This window comes from Triturus cristatus, chromosome 4_1 (genome assembly GCF_964204655.1).
Source record: "Triturus cristatus chromosome 4_1, aTriCri1.1, whole genome shotgun sequence".
Classification (NCBI taxonomy): Eukaryota; Metazoa; Chordata; class Amphibia; order Caudata; family Salamandridae; genus Triturus; species Triturus cristatus.
The window spans coordinates 1,264,410,738-1,264,425,761 of NC_140585.1; the positions used below are offsets into that span (position 1 = coordinate 1,264,410,738).

The 15,024-nt window shown below is 44.7% G+C and overlaps 1 protein-coding gene and 1 long non-coding RNA gene across 4 annotated transcripts in view; one reads left to right on the forward strand and one right to left on the reverse strand.

Annotated features, from left to right (window-relative positions):
• Window positions 1–15,024, reverse strand: part of ZNF385A (zinc finger protein 385A) — an 850,943-nt gene that overhangs the window by 443,014 nt on the left and 392,905 nt on the right. The window contains exon 1 of one of the 3 annotated variants that reach the window (XM_085654755.1): window positions 230–967. The exons of the other annotated variants lie outside the window; for them this stretch is intronic. Coding sequence (XP_085510881.1) covers window positions 230–242 — 13 coding nt within the window. The 5' untranslated portion in view covers window positions 243–967. Of the gene's footprint in view, window positions 1–229; window positions 968–15,024 lie in introns of those variants that run through there. 3 annotated transcript variants of the gene reach the window in all.
• On the forward strand, window positions 945–14,667 carry LOC146856557 (uncharacterized). Its single transcript, XR_014981522.1, has 3 exons — window positions 945–1,080; window positions 13,145–13,525; window positions 14,237–14,667. It is a non-coding gene; the product is annotated as an uncharacterized LOC146856557 (long non-coding RNA).

A 15,024-nucleotide genomic window follows, 5' to 3' on the forward strand; every position in this document is an offset into this window, starting at 1 on the left:
ATGTCACAACTCAAATGTAGTAAGTTATTACAGTTAAGTTCTGACCATTTCTTTAAAATCAGCGACTAGGTGCGTCACAAGTTACCGACTGAACAGGAATGCGAGGCAGGTTTCATACGGACTCTGCAGAGTCCCACGCATCACAGTGAAACAGAGTCATCTCTGGGGAGTTTCAGACACATACAAAAGGCAGGGTATGCAGAAGACATTTGCAGGGTCGCGCACTTACCCAAAATCATCATGAAGTCCGTTGGAGCGCCGGTGATCCAACTTCTGGCCCTTCACTGCTCCCGTGTAGCCCAAACTCCAGAGAGGAAGCCCCCTGTGCCCCGAGCCTGCCGGCAGGTGCCTTCCAGAGTAGGCAGCGGAGCTCTCAGCGAGAGCCGGCAGCTCTGCGCGCCCAGCAGCACAGCACAGATTCCTTCCAGGAAGGGTTGCCTTCTCGCATCCGAGCCCTCCCTGCCCCGTCCTTATGTGCTTTTTAGAGGGGTGGGGGCCGTGCAGGTCTGCACTGATCGGAGACGCTGGCCACAGATGTCCCTGCTGTCACCACAAGACCCTCCTCGTCTTCCTGCGAAGAGAACAGTTGAGAAGAGCGATTGTCAAAAAGGCAAAAAAGCAGCGCCTTGCAGGTTGGAGGGCTCCGCTTCTGCCCCCTTCCTCGCGCGGGGAGAGGCAGGGCACCAGAGACACTTATGCCAGCGCATTCGCCATTGGCTGCGTGTGCGAGCCGGGGAATCCAATCAAACGGGACTGAAATAACCAACGCAAACCACACATAAAACTGAAGAGGTTGGAACACAAATTCCTCGTGTTACCTGGACTGCCCACCTCCGGGGAGAGGGCGCGGCTTCCAGGCTACCTGAGAGGTGCGCTGGCACGCGTGTCGAGCCACGGCCGAGCCTCTTCGGGCCGCCAGTGGGCCTGGGGGGGCGCCTGCAGGAGGCGCTTTGAAGGTCACCCCGCGGGAAACAAAAGGCTTCAGTCGTTCACCTCAGCTTGGAACCGGTGAAGCCGGAGAGGGGTGTTCCTTCGTCTGTGCTCGCGCACATTGCTTGCAGCTGGTGCCTGGATCCTAGGGTAGGACCCCAAATAGACAGCTGGATTCTTGGGGTCGGGAGGACCAGTCTTTGGGCATGTATATGTTCAGATGCCCACTGCACTGCATCGTTGTTACTATATGTTTTTTTAAGGTTGTCTACATCGCTCCTGTTATCTTAGCTGCATTGCACGGCTGGACACGTCAAAACGGGTCTTTGATTATTTAATACATCTGAGAGAGACTGGCCGTCAGTGGCACACTGGCAGATGCTGAGTTCATTATTAGAGCCATTTCATATAAAAAATATAATCCCCGTGATAGAACGAGTGCCTGCCCGCAGCACCCGTTCGTGCCTCGATTCTGGGGTCCAATGTCAAGGAGAACGTGTCCTTTCACTGGGAGTCGAGGGGCTGCCGTGCTCCCCCAGAGAGAGAAGGGGCTCCCAAACTTGTCTCTCGGAAGCCGGGGGTAGAGGGAGGTGTGAAGGAATCTCTCTACTAATCCGCCACGGAGCCCCATTCCCCCTCCCCCGCCCTTCCTTTCTACAAAAGCGAGTCAGTGGCGAGTGCCCGGAATACTAAGCAGGGCCTGCGGACACCTCCATCCGTCTGAGCACGTTACAGGCGGGCGTGGGGGTTCCGCACTCGCGCCCACAATCAATACAGGAGGGGGGGGGCTTAGGGCGGCCAGGGGGTGCTCGCCGGCTGAGCACCGCAGAGCCCCCAGGCCGCGGTGGCACCACAGAGCGCCAAGAGGCGAATGAACTGGAAAACGTTCCGCTATAAAAAAACAATACAAAACATATAATACTACACGGCCCTATAGCAGGTGAAGCGGCGGACTCTGCGCAGGCACAATACAGTGCGTCACCCCGAGGGGCACTGAGTGCAGAGCCCGGCCTGGGGCCCGCAAACAGCAGCAGCTGAGTGGGCCCTCTCACTGCAGTCATTAGAACATGCTTCACCGGCGCAAGATGAAGGCGAGGCAACACATAATCGGATATGAAGTGCTGTACATATATATTAATGCCATAAAAGCCATGCAGTGCGGGCAGGCAGCGTGAGTGGCAGTGGCACATTTGCCACAGGGCATGGCAGAGGAGTTCCACGCACCTCAGCACTTGTAATGCCGTTGCAATAAGTACAAGGACTGTCACACTCTCTGCCAGTTTTTTTTTGTTTTGTTGCGGGGGCGGGGCGTCGGTCGCTCACAAAAAACAGTAACATCTTAACCCAAAAATAGAACTGCTTTCCACCAGGACCACAGCCACATGTTCTAAACGGCACGGCACCAGGAGAGGTCCAGATTTTTTCTAACTTCATCAATGAGTTGAGCACAGCAAGATAATTCAATATTGGGTGGAAATAGTCCACCCTCATTCAGTTTCCTTAAACCAAGAACATCCCGGCTAGAAGCTGGGTAACATCCCTTGATTACATTATTAACCACGGATTACAACATGTTTAAAGAGGATAACCCATCGCTTAACGACAGTCACTGCTTTGCCTCCCACTGACCACAGTGGTCTCTGGCCAGCTTGTCATGGCTTGTGACTGGAGGATCCGATTGTTCTCATATTCAGGACACACAGGCAGCGCTGCTGCTGTTCGATGCAAAGAAGGTATTCGATCTTGTGAGCTGGGACGGCTGATCACTGATTTTAAATGTTCACACTGTTCCTTCTCCATTACCTGGATTGATAGCATCTTTATAAAAAGTTGTCACAGCGATAATAAGAATTATGAACAAACTAAAGGTAGGTCAGGATGAGGCAAGAAGAGGGCTCTTGCCAGGGACGCCCGATGTCACCTATCCTGTTTGGTGTGATTATAAAGTGACTGGCGGTCAATGTACGAGCTTTAGAAACCCCATTGTATTACCACTAGTGTACAACATCTCCGTCTCAAAACTGTATGCCGATGACAATGCCTTCAACCTTAGGGCAGATGTTCGAAACATAACTGCTTTGGAATCAGTTCAGGCATATTACATTCTTGGGGGGATACAAAGTTAATACATCTAAAAGTGAGATTCTAATATTTGATACATCTATGGATGTAGCTCCAAGACGCCCTCGGGCATGAGTTGCGCTTTATAAACCATATTTACATTACATTACATATTTTACAGGTTGGATTGCATCCAAATCATTAATACCCATCCAAAAGAAACTGGGGAGAGGTACTCAGAAGACCTTGCTGCATTATAATATTTCACTCACTCTCCATTGTTAAGAAAGTTTAAAAACCCTTTTCAAAGATGGGGCACATTGCCACTTTTCATGATGTGGCATACATCTTTAACTAAAATATTACTGCAACCTTTATTTCTGATGCTATTCATTGTTTTTTTATCCAATAGATTTTTCTTCTATATAGATCGGCTCCTTTCCAGTTTTTGTTTTTTTGATAAACAATTTAGTTAGTTTTGAGCAACAAAGTGAAAAGTGCACCACCATGACATAGAAAGCATTCCAATACATTTGTTGGATTTCCCCCCCATCTGGTCTCATGATAGACAAGCCCGGTATTGCTCCCCAAAATGGCAGACATTTCTTGCAAAATATCAACCCAGCAAACCCATCCATCTGCCCCAGACATTTAGCCGGACAGCCTCTTGCCTCATACCAGGGGCATAACAAAGGCCCCGCACCCCCCGCCATGCAGGGGGCCCCCAGGCTTAGCCATACTGTGAGAGGCCCCTTCAGTACATCGTGCAGGGGAGCACTCTCCCGTTTTGTTAAGCTACAGCCTCATACACAGATTTTTCTTGGGTGGCGCACCAGTCCACTCCTCTACACCACTTCGCAATGGAGGAAGATACTAAGGCCTTCATACTTTCTTCCAGTTTTATATGGGTAAATAGATGCTCCAAAATTAAATGTCATTTACCATGCAAGAACTGGGAGCTAGCCCTGCAATACCTTCCGCTTTATTATCTTGCAGCATTTATGATGACTTAAGCCAGACAGTAGTCAATTGACTTAATGCGAATCAACAATAGTTTTCAATTGAAGATACTTTAGGAAGTAGATGTACTGGATTTACAGAGTTTTATTTAAATACCTGGGACTCCTAAATCTGCTAGATGCAAGACATTAGGGGTGCTAGAAGTAGGGGTGCTGCAGCACCGCCACCATTTTTTTGCAGGAGGCCACAGGAAAAATGAGCCATAGAGGCCTTTAAATGTTTGCTTCTATCTTGTCACATTTGCTGTGAGTTCAGAGGCAGAGGTCAGATGTAAGACAATGTCTTTTAACACATTGCTGCTTATTTCACAGAAGGATTAGAGTTTATTTTTCATTTTGCTGGCTGAAAAGGAAGGGAATTTTGTAGTGTGAAACAAAGCGCCATCTTGCTGTGGCACAGTGTGAAAGGAAAGGCTGTAGGGTAGCAAATGTTTTCTAATACACCTCAAAATATTTGTAAATGAACTTTACAACTATTTGAAAACATGTCAGCAGCAAGGAAAGTGAACACGAGGCGCAATGTTTTTTTAAATTCTGAAATGCAAAGGATGAATATGCTCAGAAATCCAATTTCCACACGTTAAAGTTTCTGTGCCACATAGATTTAGCATGAAAACTGCATGCCTGCTGCAAATTTGGTTGCCATTAAAGAGGACATTTCATTGGAAAATGTGATCTCTGTAAATGGCAGTACATTACCACACCATGCTTTACTTGCATATTCAGGGCAGTGTGGTCCGAAAAGCACTGGATTTTTAAAAAAGAGTTTTATATAAAGCGAACTAGACCCGAGACATCGGGTATCAGAGCGCTTTACATGAGCACCAGTTTCGTTATAGGAGGACACGTTCATTTTGTTAGGCACAGGGAGATTAAGTGATTTGCCTCATGGCGAGGACAGCGAGGGGCCTACAACTTTTATTGAGTTGTTTTACTCACTTTATGGAGGACATGGACCTGACGGTTAATCACTCAAAATCATTTATTATGCAGGTGGGACCTCGTACAGCAAAGAAGTTTACCTTTAAGCTAGGATCATCACCAATACCCAAGACTAACGCCTTTTCCTATTTGGGGGTTTTGTTTGATGACTCCTTGAGTTGGTCCCCCTTGCTTACTCGGAAGAAAGGGAAACTAGTGAAATCTTTTGCAGCTGTTTTTAACTTTGCCACTAGAGTGGGAGGGAAACCAATAGGGGCACTCTTGAAGATTTACCAAGCAAAATGTATTTCAAAGGCCAGTCACGGGAGCGAGATCTGGGGTCATATTTGGGTCAGGCCCCTGCAAATCGCCGAAAACTCTTTCCTGCGACGAGCCCTTTCGGTGCCGCAAAGTATTTCTTCGTATGTTGTGCATGAAGAACATGGGATGCCTTTCCTCTCAGATGAATTGGCTTTTCGTCCCCTGGCATTATGGCTCAGGATTTGGGCCAAGCAGGAAAATACACCTAGCAAACACATCTTAAAGGACTGTCTTTCGCTTGACCATCTTTCGCGTATTCAATGGCTTCAGTACATAAGAGTAGGCCTTTGAGGCTAGGCAGAGCAGAACTATTCACTAATCCAGAGAGTATATGTAAGAGGGACTACGCAGGGGCCAAAGAGTGTTTTTCAGGAAGGAGCCGTTGCAAAAGAGAAGTAGTAGAGCTGTTTAAGTCCAGTGTGCATAGGCACATTATGTTAAAAACAATGCGAACCACAGAACCGTATCTTTTAGGGCTCAAAAGCATTCATGATCGTTTTTTATTCACGAGGTTTCGGCTCTATCTTTTCCACTATCTCCTGACTCAACCGCGTGGCTCCTACAGAGGTCAGTGTCTCACGCCCTGTGGCTGCGACGGAGAGTCTCCTCAGGACATGATGCACTTTTTAATGTTCTGCAGTTTTTATGATCATCCCAGAAAATTATTTATTATCCCGATCCTTAAAAGGGCTGGTTTCAGGAGGGTTAAACCAGCTTGTATCTTTTTACAACTTCTTTCTACAGATACTGTTTTGTACACTCTTAACTTTTTAAGGGCAGCCCTAAGACTCAGGTCATGTTGTGATTAATTTCTGCACTGTAATCTATGTATTTTAGTTTTAAACCGAGTGTCATTTGATGTATAAACAGTTGTTAACCTGTATTGTGGAACACATTTTTAATCATGTTTGTTTGACTTTTATGGTTTTACTCGTAAAACCGAATAAAGTTTGTTGACGATTTGCCCAGAATCACAGGATGTTGAGCGTCATTGCCGAGACTCGAACCCAGTTCCTCAGCTTCGAGGTCGACCGCACTAATCGGAAGTCTACATCCTCTCCCCAAACTGCTCCCCCACCGTTCTCCTTGTGAATGGGCCTTGCTCATTTTCTATACTTGATCTTTGTGTAATGCTTGGATTTTTCTAAAGCCCTCTTATGTCAGTGATGTAACATTGACAGCAGCCCCCCCACTCTGAAAATAGTTCCATGGCCAGTGCTAAACATTACATTCACTTATTTCACATCCCCTCCATCCTTGCTGAAACCAGCTTAGATAACTACATACATTTGCCCCTCATCATCGCTCCAACTTTAAAAAATGATGGAGTGATGTAGAGGTTACGAAGACTGGGGATGCCTACGCTGGCAGAATTTTGAAGGCATTTTTAAATTTCCAGGTAGCTTAAAGGAATGATGCAAGCAACATTCAAATTGCTTATTTTCTATTACATTGTGTATTAAATTCTTTGTTTGGGGTAGGTTTCAAGCGAGCAGTGAATCTGGTTAAACTGCACACCAAAAGGCAAATTCACATTAAAAAGGAACTCTGGTATAGCTTATTACAGTATAAAAAAAAAAAATCAAGATACTCTTCGACATTAAAAATAAGTTGGAGACTAGGACGGGCATTATATATGGAGGTGAAGATTGGTGCGACATTAGCAGGCTCATTAATTTATCATTACGGGGCACTTAATCATCATTTTACTTTTTTAAATATTTGTATACTCTCTTTCTCTCGTAACCAACTCAAATAAGATAAGGATCTGGCAAAATGTCGCACTAGTGTCCTTTTTGCATTGGAAATCAATTTAGAGATTTGAAACCTATGTTTTGGGAGTGTGCATTACAAACACATATCAAAGAATCAATCTTTAGAATTTGTAGTATAAAAATCTGACATACTCTCCAGCTTGTTCCCAAAATTACACGTCTCGGCGTAACCGATAAAGAAGACAAACTGTGTACCAGACTTAATATTCAGGTTTTCGTCTCAATGTTAACAGCCTGTTCGCTTGTAACTACACACTGGAAATCTCATACACCAAGAACACTAACCATGGAGAATGCTGGTATAATTTTTTTATTGAGAATCTAGAGAACTATTTAGGTAAATTCACAGAGTGGCGGGATGAAGATAATCAATGAATTCATGCATTTAATATGTGATTTGTATTGGATTTAATTAAGGGAAATTTAGCCATTAGTTTTTAGTATTATTTCCTGAACTATGATATACCTAAATGAATAATTTATCTGTGACTTCTTTTACATCCTAATTGAAAAAACCCCACTAACGATACAGTGGCAGGACACAAAATCATGTGGCACACGCTGTAAAATTTGATGGGCCTCTAACATTTCACTTAGGCTGTCCACCTCTCAGATATGTAATGACCATCAACCAGTGGTGCGTGAAGGGCGGAAGCCCTCAACAGACTAGAAATTGTTTGTGCTTAGGTTGCACACAGGAGCATAGAAAACTCTATGATCCAGTCATGAGCTCAGACTGTACCACCACACAGGTGCTGTAGGGGTGAGGATGGTGGCGGTGGAAAGGTTGAGTCCCACTTTTTCCATTTTTTGCTCTTTTTTCTATACCAGCAGATACATTTTCATTGTGATCCTAAAAGAGTCATGCCCCTTTGTTGGGCAATCAATCTAATTTCTCTTCATGTGCATCAGAAGGTCTGCAAAGGACAAGGTTGGCCACAGTACATCGCACAAAGCTGCCTGCAACATAAGGTACAAAGTCAGCTGCGATTGTGGGTACAGGGTCAGCTGTTATGTGGCAAAATGTTAGATTCTATGTAAAACAGATGATCTTTCTTCATGTATGGTAGAAAGTTTGTCTTAAAATATATGGCACACGGTTTGACTTGATGCATGGCAGACATTCTGTCACAATGCATGGGAGCAAGTCTGGCACAATGTAAGGCAGGTTGTGAGGTTCTATGCATCCCAGAAGGTCTGGCTCCAAGTATGGGAGAAGGTGTCCTTTAAAGAATAGCAGAAGGTCGGCTGCAATGTATGCCAAAAGATCAGATCCTTGTATCTGAGACAGTCACGGTAAGGCACTTCCCCTACACTGTCCTCCAGTCAGGCTTCAGATATCTTGTCCTGGGTTCTTGCTCTCAAGGTAAAGCAGTCCCTCTTCTTCTCCAGGCAGTAGGGCATTAATCACCCTAGTGGTATAATGCAGAGTTTCTCCATCACTTCGACAAACCTTGGTTCCAACCTTGATAAAAGCAGTCACATCAAGATCTGGTATTGTTCCTGGACAGGTCTAAGTCTCACTCTATACAACCAAGCTTCTTTCTAAGTCCAGGCAAATTCTCTTTTCTTCTATCTGATGGGCCAGAAGTGCAAAGTGGAGGAAAAGGCAGGGATCAAGCCAAGCACGAAGTGTGCCATATTGAAAACGTTCATATCTACAGCCAGCCAGGCATGGTGCATATTTACCGGCAATTCCCAGACTGGTGTGAGGTGGTGGATACCAACATGTGAAAAGGACTGGTTATTACAGGAAAGATATTGCAGACTTTTAGTGCAGTAGCTGCTATTTCCATGCCAGTGTCAGTGGAGGAAAATAGGAAAGATCTACGGTTTCAGAGAGGACACAGCGAAGGAATCCTGAGCAGGGACAAATGATCCCTTGGTAAAGGCAGAGGAAAATATATCACCTATCTCACAAACAACCATCAGAATAGATTTTTCCATGACCACAGACACCCAAAGACATAATATCGGCCCATCAAATGCTTTATGCATCCATTGAGTATGAGATTAAAATAGGCCTAATATAAACTGAGGTGGCCAAGGTTTCAATAAGTGTTTGATGGCATTGTCTAATGACGGCTCAGGCAGAACGTGGTCTACCGAAGCAATGTTACCACCCGGTAAAAACATTGTAAAATACTCCTCACACCAAACTTAATGTTAATGACGCTGAAATGTCATGGATAAAAAGTAGAAGGGTGGCACTTAGGAGCTGTTTCATTTCACATGTGATTTTAGGAGTAACAACAGAACCCCTAACCAGTGCAACCAATCATCAGTCAAATTGCTTTTCCATTAATCACAAGGAGCTAAAATTTCAACTATATAATATGGTTTATTACTCTACGTGGAAGATATTACCTCTGCCTTTAACTGTAATTTATCCACTCAATACTTGTTCTGGCATTTGTGGCTCAAAGTTAATAAAGATAAAACTCAAATACACCCCGTGAACAATGAACATTCTAAGATATTCAATCCTTCTTGCTAAAATACAGATTGTACTTTGAGGTCAACTTATACTCCAACACTGAATGGCTATCCTAAATTAATTAAAAAGGTTTAACTGAAAAGATTTAGACTGAACTTTCAGTCTGGTCTAAAGGAAGTTTGCTTAATATCAGAGAGCATCATATGGAAATGAGACAATGCATGAATTGAATTAAACATTGATTAACACCCAAGGTATGATTTCAAAGAGCAGTATTAAAAAGGCACCTTCATATATTACCACATTGCAATACCAACATATCATCGAAAGTTGAAACAGTGCACTTCGTTAAAATAATATCAGAAAAAACAATGTAATGCAACCCACTCCCAAAATCACCAAACTACATGATCTTGAAATACAATTTCAGATTTGCATGATTAAAAATACTAAAAATTCAAGTTAAAATCCCACCTGCACAGGAATACACAAGAAGAAGGGGGTCAAAAACCTCTCTCAAATAAAGAGTCAGCTATGTACACCAATTAAAGTTGAGGTCGAAGATTGCGCCTCAGCGTTATGGTCCTAGACAAAAGTCTACCTAGACATAATCAGAAATCTCGGACAGAGATTGACAATGGCAGACATTTACTGGGCAAAACCTATATGTGGATTTTGGTGCGGAAGATAATCACTAGGTTTGTTAATGGTACAAAAAACTATGAGAACGTTGTCAACTCCAGGATTCAAGTTTAACAGGGCAGACAGGGGTAAAACTCAAAGGTGCAAAAATTAAAATCCACGTCCAGTCACTCCTTGGCTGGAGACGCATTAACCTACCAGCTAATTCGGAGATTGACGCCTCAGAGCCTCCTATGAAAAGGTTTAACTGAGTGATCCCAAACATTAAAGGCATCACCAACACAAGGCCTCACCGGCCTTACAAGAGCCCAAACTTGGTCAATCATAATCACACTCAAGGGTATTTCTGGTCTTCAACACAAGCCTAAGAGAGGTGAAAACAGTCGCCATTAATCCAACAGTTACTAAGCGTTGGAGAGAAAAAAGTGCCTGTGTGCAATGTGTAATAAAAAGTTTGATCAAATACTGCAAGACCTAGGTTTAGAGTATAATCTACATAAAAACATTAAATGCAATGTGTTTTGTGCGGGCACTTGGTCACAAGGACATGGGGCCAAAATACACTCCCAATTTTTGCAAAGAGGGAAGGCCACAAGCCTATGAAACAGGTTTAATCTTAACCTCAGTAAAACAAAATTCTGGAGGGAATGGGCATTAAGTAGCAGAAATGATTGTGGACCATCAGCAGGGGCCAACAAAATATATGAATTACCAGACTGCATAATTTCAACTTTGTAAAACCTTTCAGCTCTATACAGTGCATAACAACTATCCCTCAGGTACCTTTTACTAATGGAGGTTAAATTTATAGGGTTTTCAAAGAAATTATGTCTGGGCAGGGTTGATGCCATGTACCTTCTGATCTCAGCCAAGGAATCTCCAGACCTTGGTCTAGTTCAGTATACTTTAGTCGGCGAATTTGTAGTATGTGTATTACATGCATAAAGTATATAAGAAGAACCCAACAATTACAGACCTATCTTTCTCCTACCATTCACGTCCAAAGACAGAGAAAGAATCAACTCTCCATCCACATAGCATAGCACCACCTCGTGGACATCATTCAGTCAGTGTTCTGCAGCAACCACAGCATGGAAACCGCCCTCTTGACAGCATCAGACGATATCTGGGCCATCAAGGACAGAGGGGAGACTGCCACTGTCATCCTCCTTGACCTCTCAGTGACTTACAACACCGTATCCCACGGTACCCTCATCTCAAGACTTCATGACTCAGGAATTCAATGACCCACCCTGAGATGGATCGTCACCTTCCACTCTGACAGAATCCAACAAGTCAGACTCCCCCTATACATCTCCGAACCCAAGTAGTTCACGTGCGGATTTCCCCAAGGATCCTCCTTCATTCGGACCCTCTTCAATGTGTACATAGACCCCTCTGGCACATCATAAGAGCCCACAAGGTCAACATTGTTCTCCTACACCGACAACACAAAGTGCTTTCTCTCCTACCCTGCAGAGAACACCACCACCAATTTCACAACTTTTATGACCAACATGGCTAACTGGATGAGGGAGAACTGCCTAAAACTCAACACGGACAAGACAGAGATCCTGATCTTCGGAAAGAAAAGCTCCCCATGCATGGGACTCCTTCTGGTGGTCAGCAGAACTGACATCCATGCCCACCCCACAGACCACATCAGAAACCTCTGTATCATCATGGAAGACAAATTCATGATGACGAAACAGGTGAATGCAGTGATCTCATCCTGCTTCTTCATATGCAGAATCCTACGCAAGATCTTCAAATGGCTCCCCACGTACAAGAAACACACTGTCACTGAGGCCTCCATATCCAGCAGACTGGACAACAGCAACGCACACTACGCCAGCATCTCCAACAAGCTCACTCACAGGCACATGCATCAAACCTTTTTGCGATCGCAAACGGTGCGAATCGCAAAAATAGGCCGTTTGCGATCGCAAAAGTCAGTGTTGAAATGCATCAACTGTATATTTGCGAAAAACCATTTTTTCGCAAATATAAGGAATCGCAAAACATTCTGCGAATCAAATAGCGAATCGGTATTAGCGTCTCCCAATTAGCGAATCGCAAACAACGATTCGCTAAATGTATGCATGACAAATCGCAAATAGCGATTTCCATGAAAATCGCAATTTAGCGATCGCTAAATAAGAAGGATCACAACCAGGTGGTAATCATGAGTGCAAATCACAGACAGGTGAAAACCAACTGAAATCCATTTAAACACACCCAGAATGAGCCAGCACTGTTCACAATGGCAGGGATTTACCTGATGGCGAGGAGGATGAGGCTGCAGGCTGCCGCACAGAGACGGAGGCGAATGAATGAGCGCATCTTCAGAGTCCGCATAACTTTGCTAGGCCAGCAAGAGGATGAGATATACGACAAGTATAGGCTCAATGCAGCAATGATCCATGACCTAATCAATGAATTGGACCCCATAATGCAACGACAGACACGTAGGACCAATGCCATCCCAACGCATGTGCAGGTCCTATGTTGCCTACACCTCCTGGCGTCAGGCAGTTTTCAGGGGGTCATTGCTGTTGCGGGAGGTGTGTCACAAAGCGCACTTTCACGAATATTGAAAGCATTCCTTGATGCCATGATGGCCGTGATCGGGTCTCATATCAAGTTCCCTACCACCGCGCTTGACCTTGCAAAAACCAAACAGGAGTTCTACCAGATAGCTCGTTTCCCACATGTTTTGGGTTGTATTGATTGCACCCACGTTGCAATATGTCCCCCTGCAACACAGGAATATTTATATAGAAATAGGAAATGTTACCATTCCCTCAATATTCAGGTTGTTTGCAATGCCAAAAACATTATCACTGACATTGTTGCGCAATTTCCAGGGAGTGCACATGACTCTTATATCTTCAGGCAAAGTGGCATACACACCCGTCTTGTCAGGGGAGAATTTGGAGAGGGACATCTGCTTGGTAAATATGTGTTATAGTTTATCACTGTCATTGTACGTATGTCAATGTGAAGCTGCCACTGACTCTTTGCTCCATTACATGTAGGTGACAGCGCATACGCCTTGCGTAATTACCTAATGACGCCTTACCTCAATCCCACAACTGCCAATCAACAGAGGTACAATGCAGCACATATTTCGACAAGGAACATCATAGAGCGCACATTTGGGCTGTTGAAGAGCCGATTCAGATGTCTACATAAGACCGGTGGAGCACTGAAGTACAACCCTGAACAATGCTGCAAGATAGTAGCGGCATGTGCCATGCTGCACAATATAGCGACAAGGGGAGGAATGGACATCGAGGTGTCTGACAGCGATTTGGAGGATGGGAACCAGCAAGTGCCACAACACCATGCAGCACAAGGGGCAAGCGCAGCAGAAGGGCGTAGGAGAAGATTTGACATCACACAAAATTATTTCTGAGGTGAGTAATGATGACACAGAAACTGAATATTGCTATCAAAGTATTCTTTAATTAAATAAAATTGCCATGAGTGTTCAAGCACACTTGTAATCTGAGCAGTGCAATGGACATAAGTGGTTTGCAAATGTCAATTCACTTGTCACTCTGTGAAAAGTCAAATCCAAATAAATGGTTACGTCACCATAGTGGAATGCACTTGTACATGCCAGTCTAGCGCTTTTTCCCACGAACACCCAGACGCCTGTCAGACCCAGCATTGTCATCCGTTATGTTGGAAGCGGCGGGGGTACTGCTGCGTGTGTTGCGTCTTCCTGCAGTGCGGACTGGAACTGCCACACTACTTAGGCTTGAGCCACCCTCACTACCCTCTTCGGGCGTGGAATTGTTGACCGCAATTGTGGAAGCATTTAGCAAATCAACTGCATTGGTGACCTGGTCCAGTGCTTTAGCCACATCGCCGCTCCAATGGCACATTTCAGTTTGCATGGTCACAGACCTACGTGCCAGCAGTGCAGTTGTCGTGGCCAATCTATTGTTTGATTTAGCAAACATTTTCAATTGCAGCATTAGTTGACGATGCTGTCTCTTCTGGGATACATTTCCCTCATGCATCACCTTGCTCAGTTGCTGCACACTTTCTGACAGTACTGCTATGTTGCTAGCCATCTTGCCAACTTGCAATTGTACTAATCGTGTGTTTTTTGTCTGCAGGCGCTGCATACGGAGCATCTGTCCCTCAAGACCACCCCAGACATCACTTGGTTGCTCCTCCTGCTGTGTCCTGAGTGCTCTTCCTCTCCTACGCCGGGCTCTGTGATTAGTTCTGGGGACCTGTGGTTGTGGTTGTGTGATGGAAGTTGTCTGGCCATGGCTGCCACCTGGTGTTGCATCAGCCTCATCATCACACTCCATGGTGACTAGGGATGGAACAGTAGCCCTGCGTGACTTTGTTGGACGTGAGGGATTTATTTGCACCACGGGTGTGTCCATCTGTTCACCTGCGCTGGTGTCCTGCATGTCTGGGGAATCGCTATCCACAGCTTCTACACGTTGAGCATCTGTGAGGTGAAACAGTGCAAAACTGCATTATTTAATGTCTGTGATAAAAATTTCACAGTAATAAATTTCTGCCTTTGTAAATGATTTTATACTCTATTAAGCTTTTTTGGGTTGTTACTCTGAGATTTGACATTGTAACTGCTTGACCTGACTACATCTCCCATAATGCCCCTCACCTACTGAATGCATTGTGTACTGGATGTTCAGGGTCTGCACTTGGGCTGTACTGTGGTCGAGTTCTACCTTTACATTTTGTAAAACTAAGGAAACATACATTCATCTTACCTTCAGATGTGTTTGCTGCTCCGGACGTGTCCAGCTGGGTCACACCAACAACAGCTTCTGGCTGGATGGTGGATTCAATCAAGTCCTCCATGGGAGTGTTCCCAGTGTCTGTTGGTGTTCCCCCTCCTGTCTTCTTTGCCTCCTTCAGGCGGTCA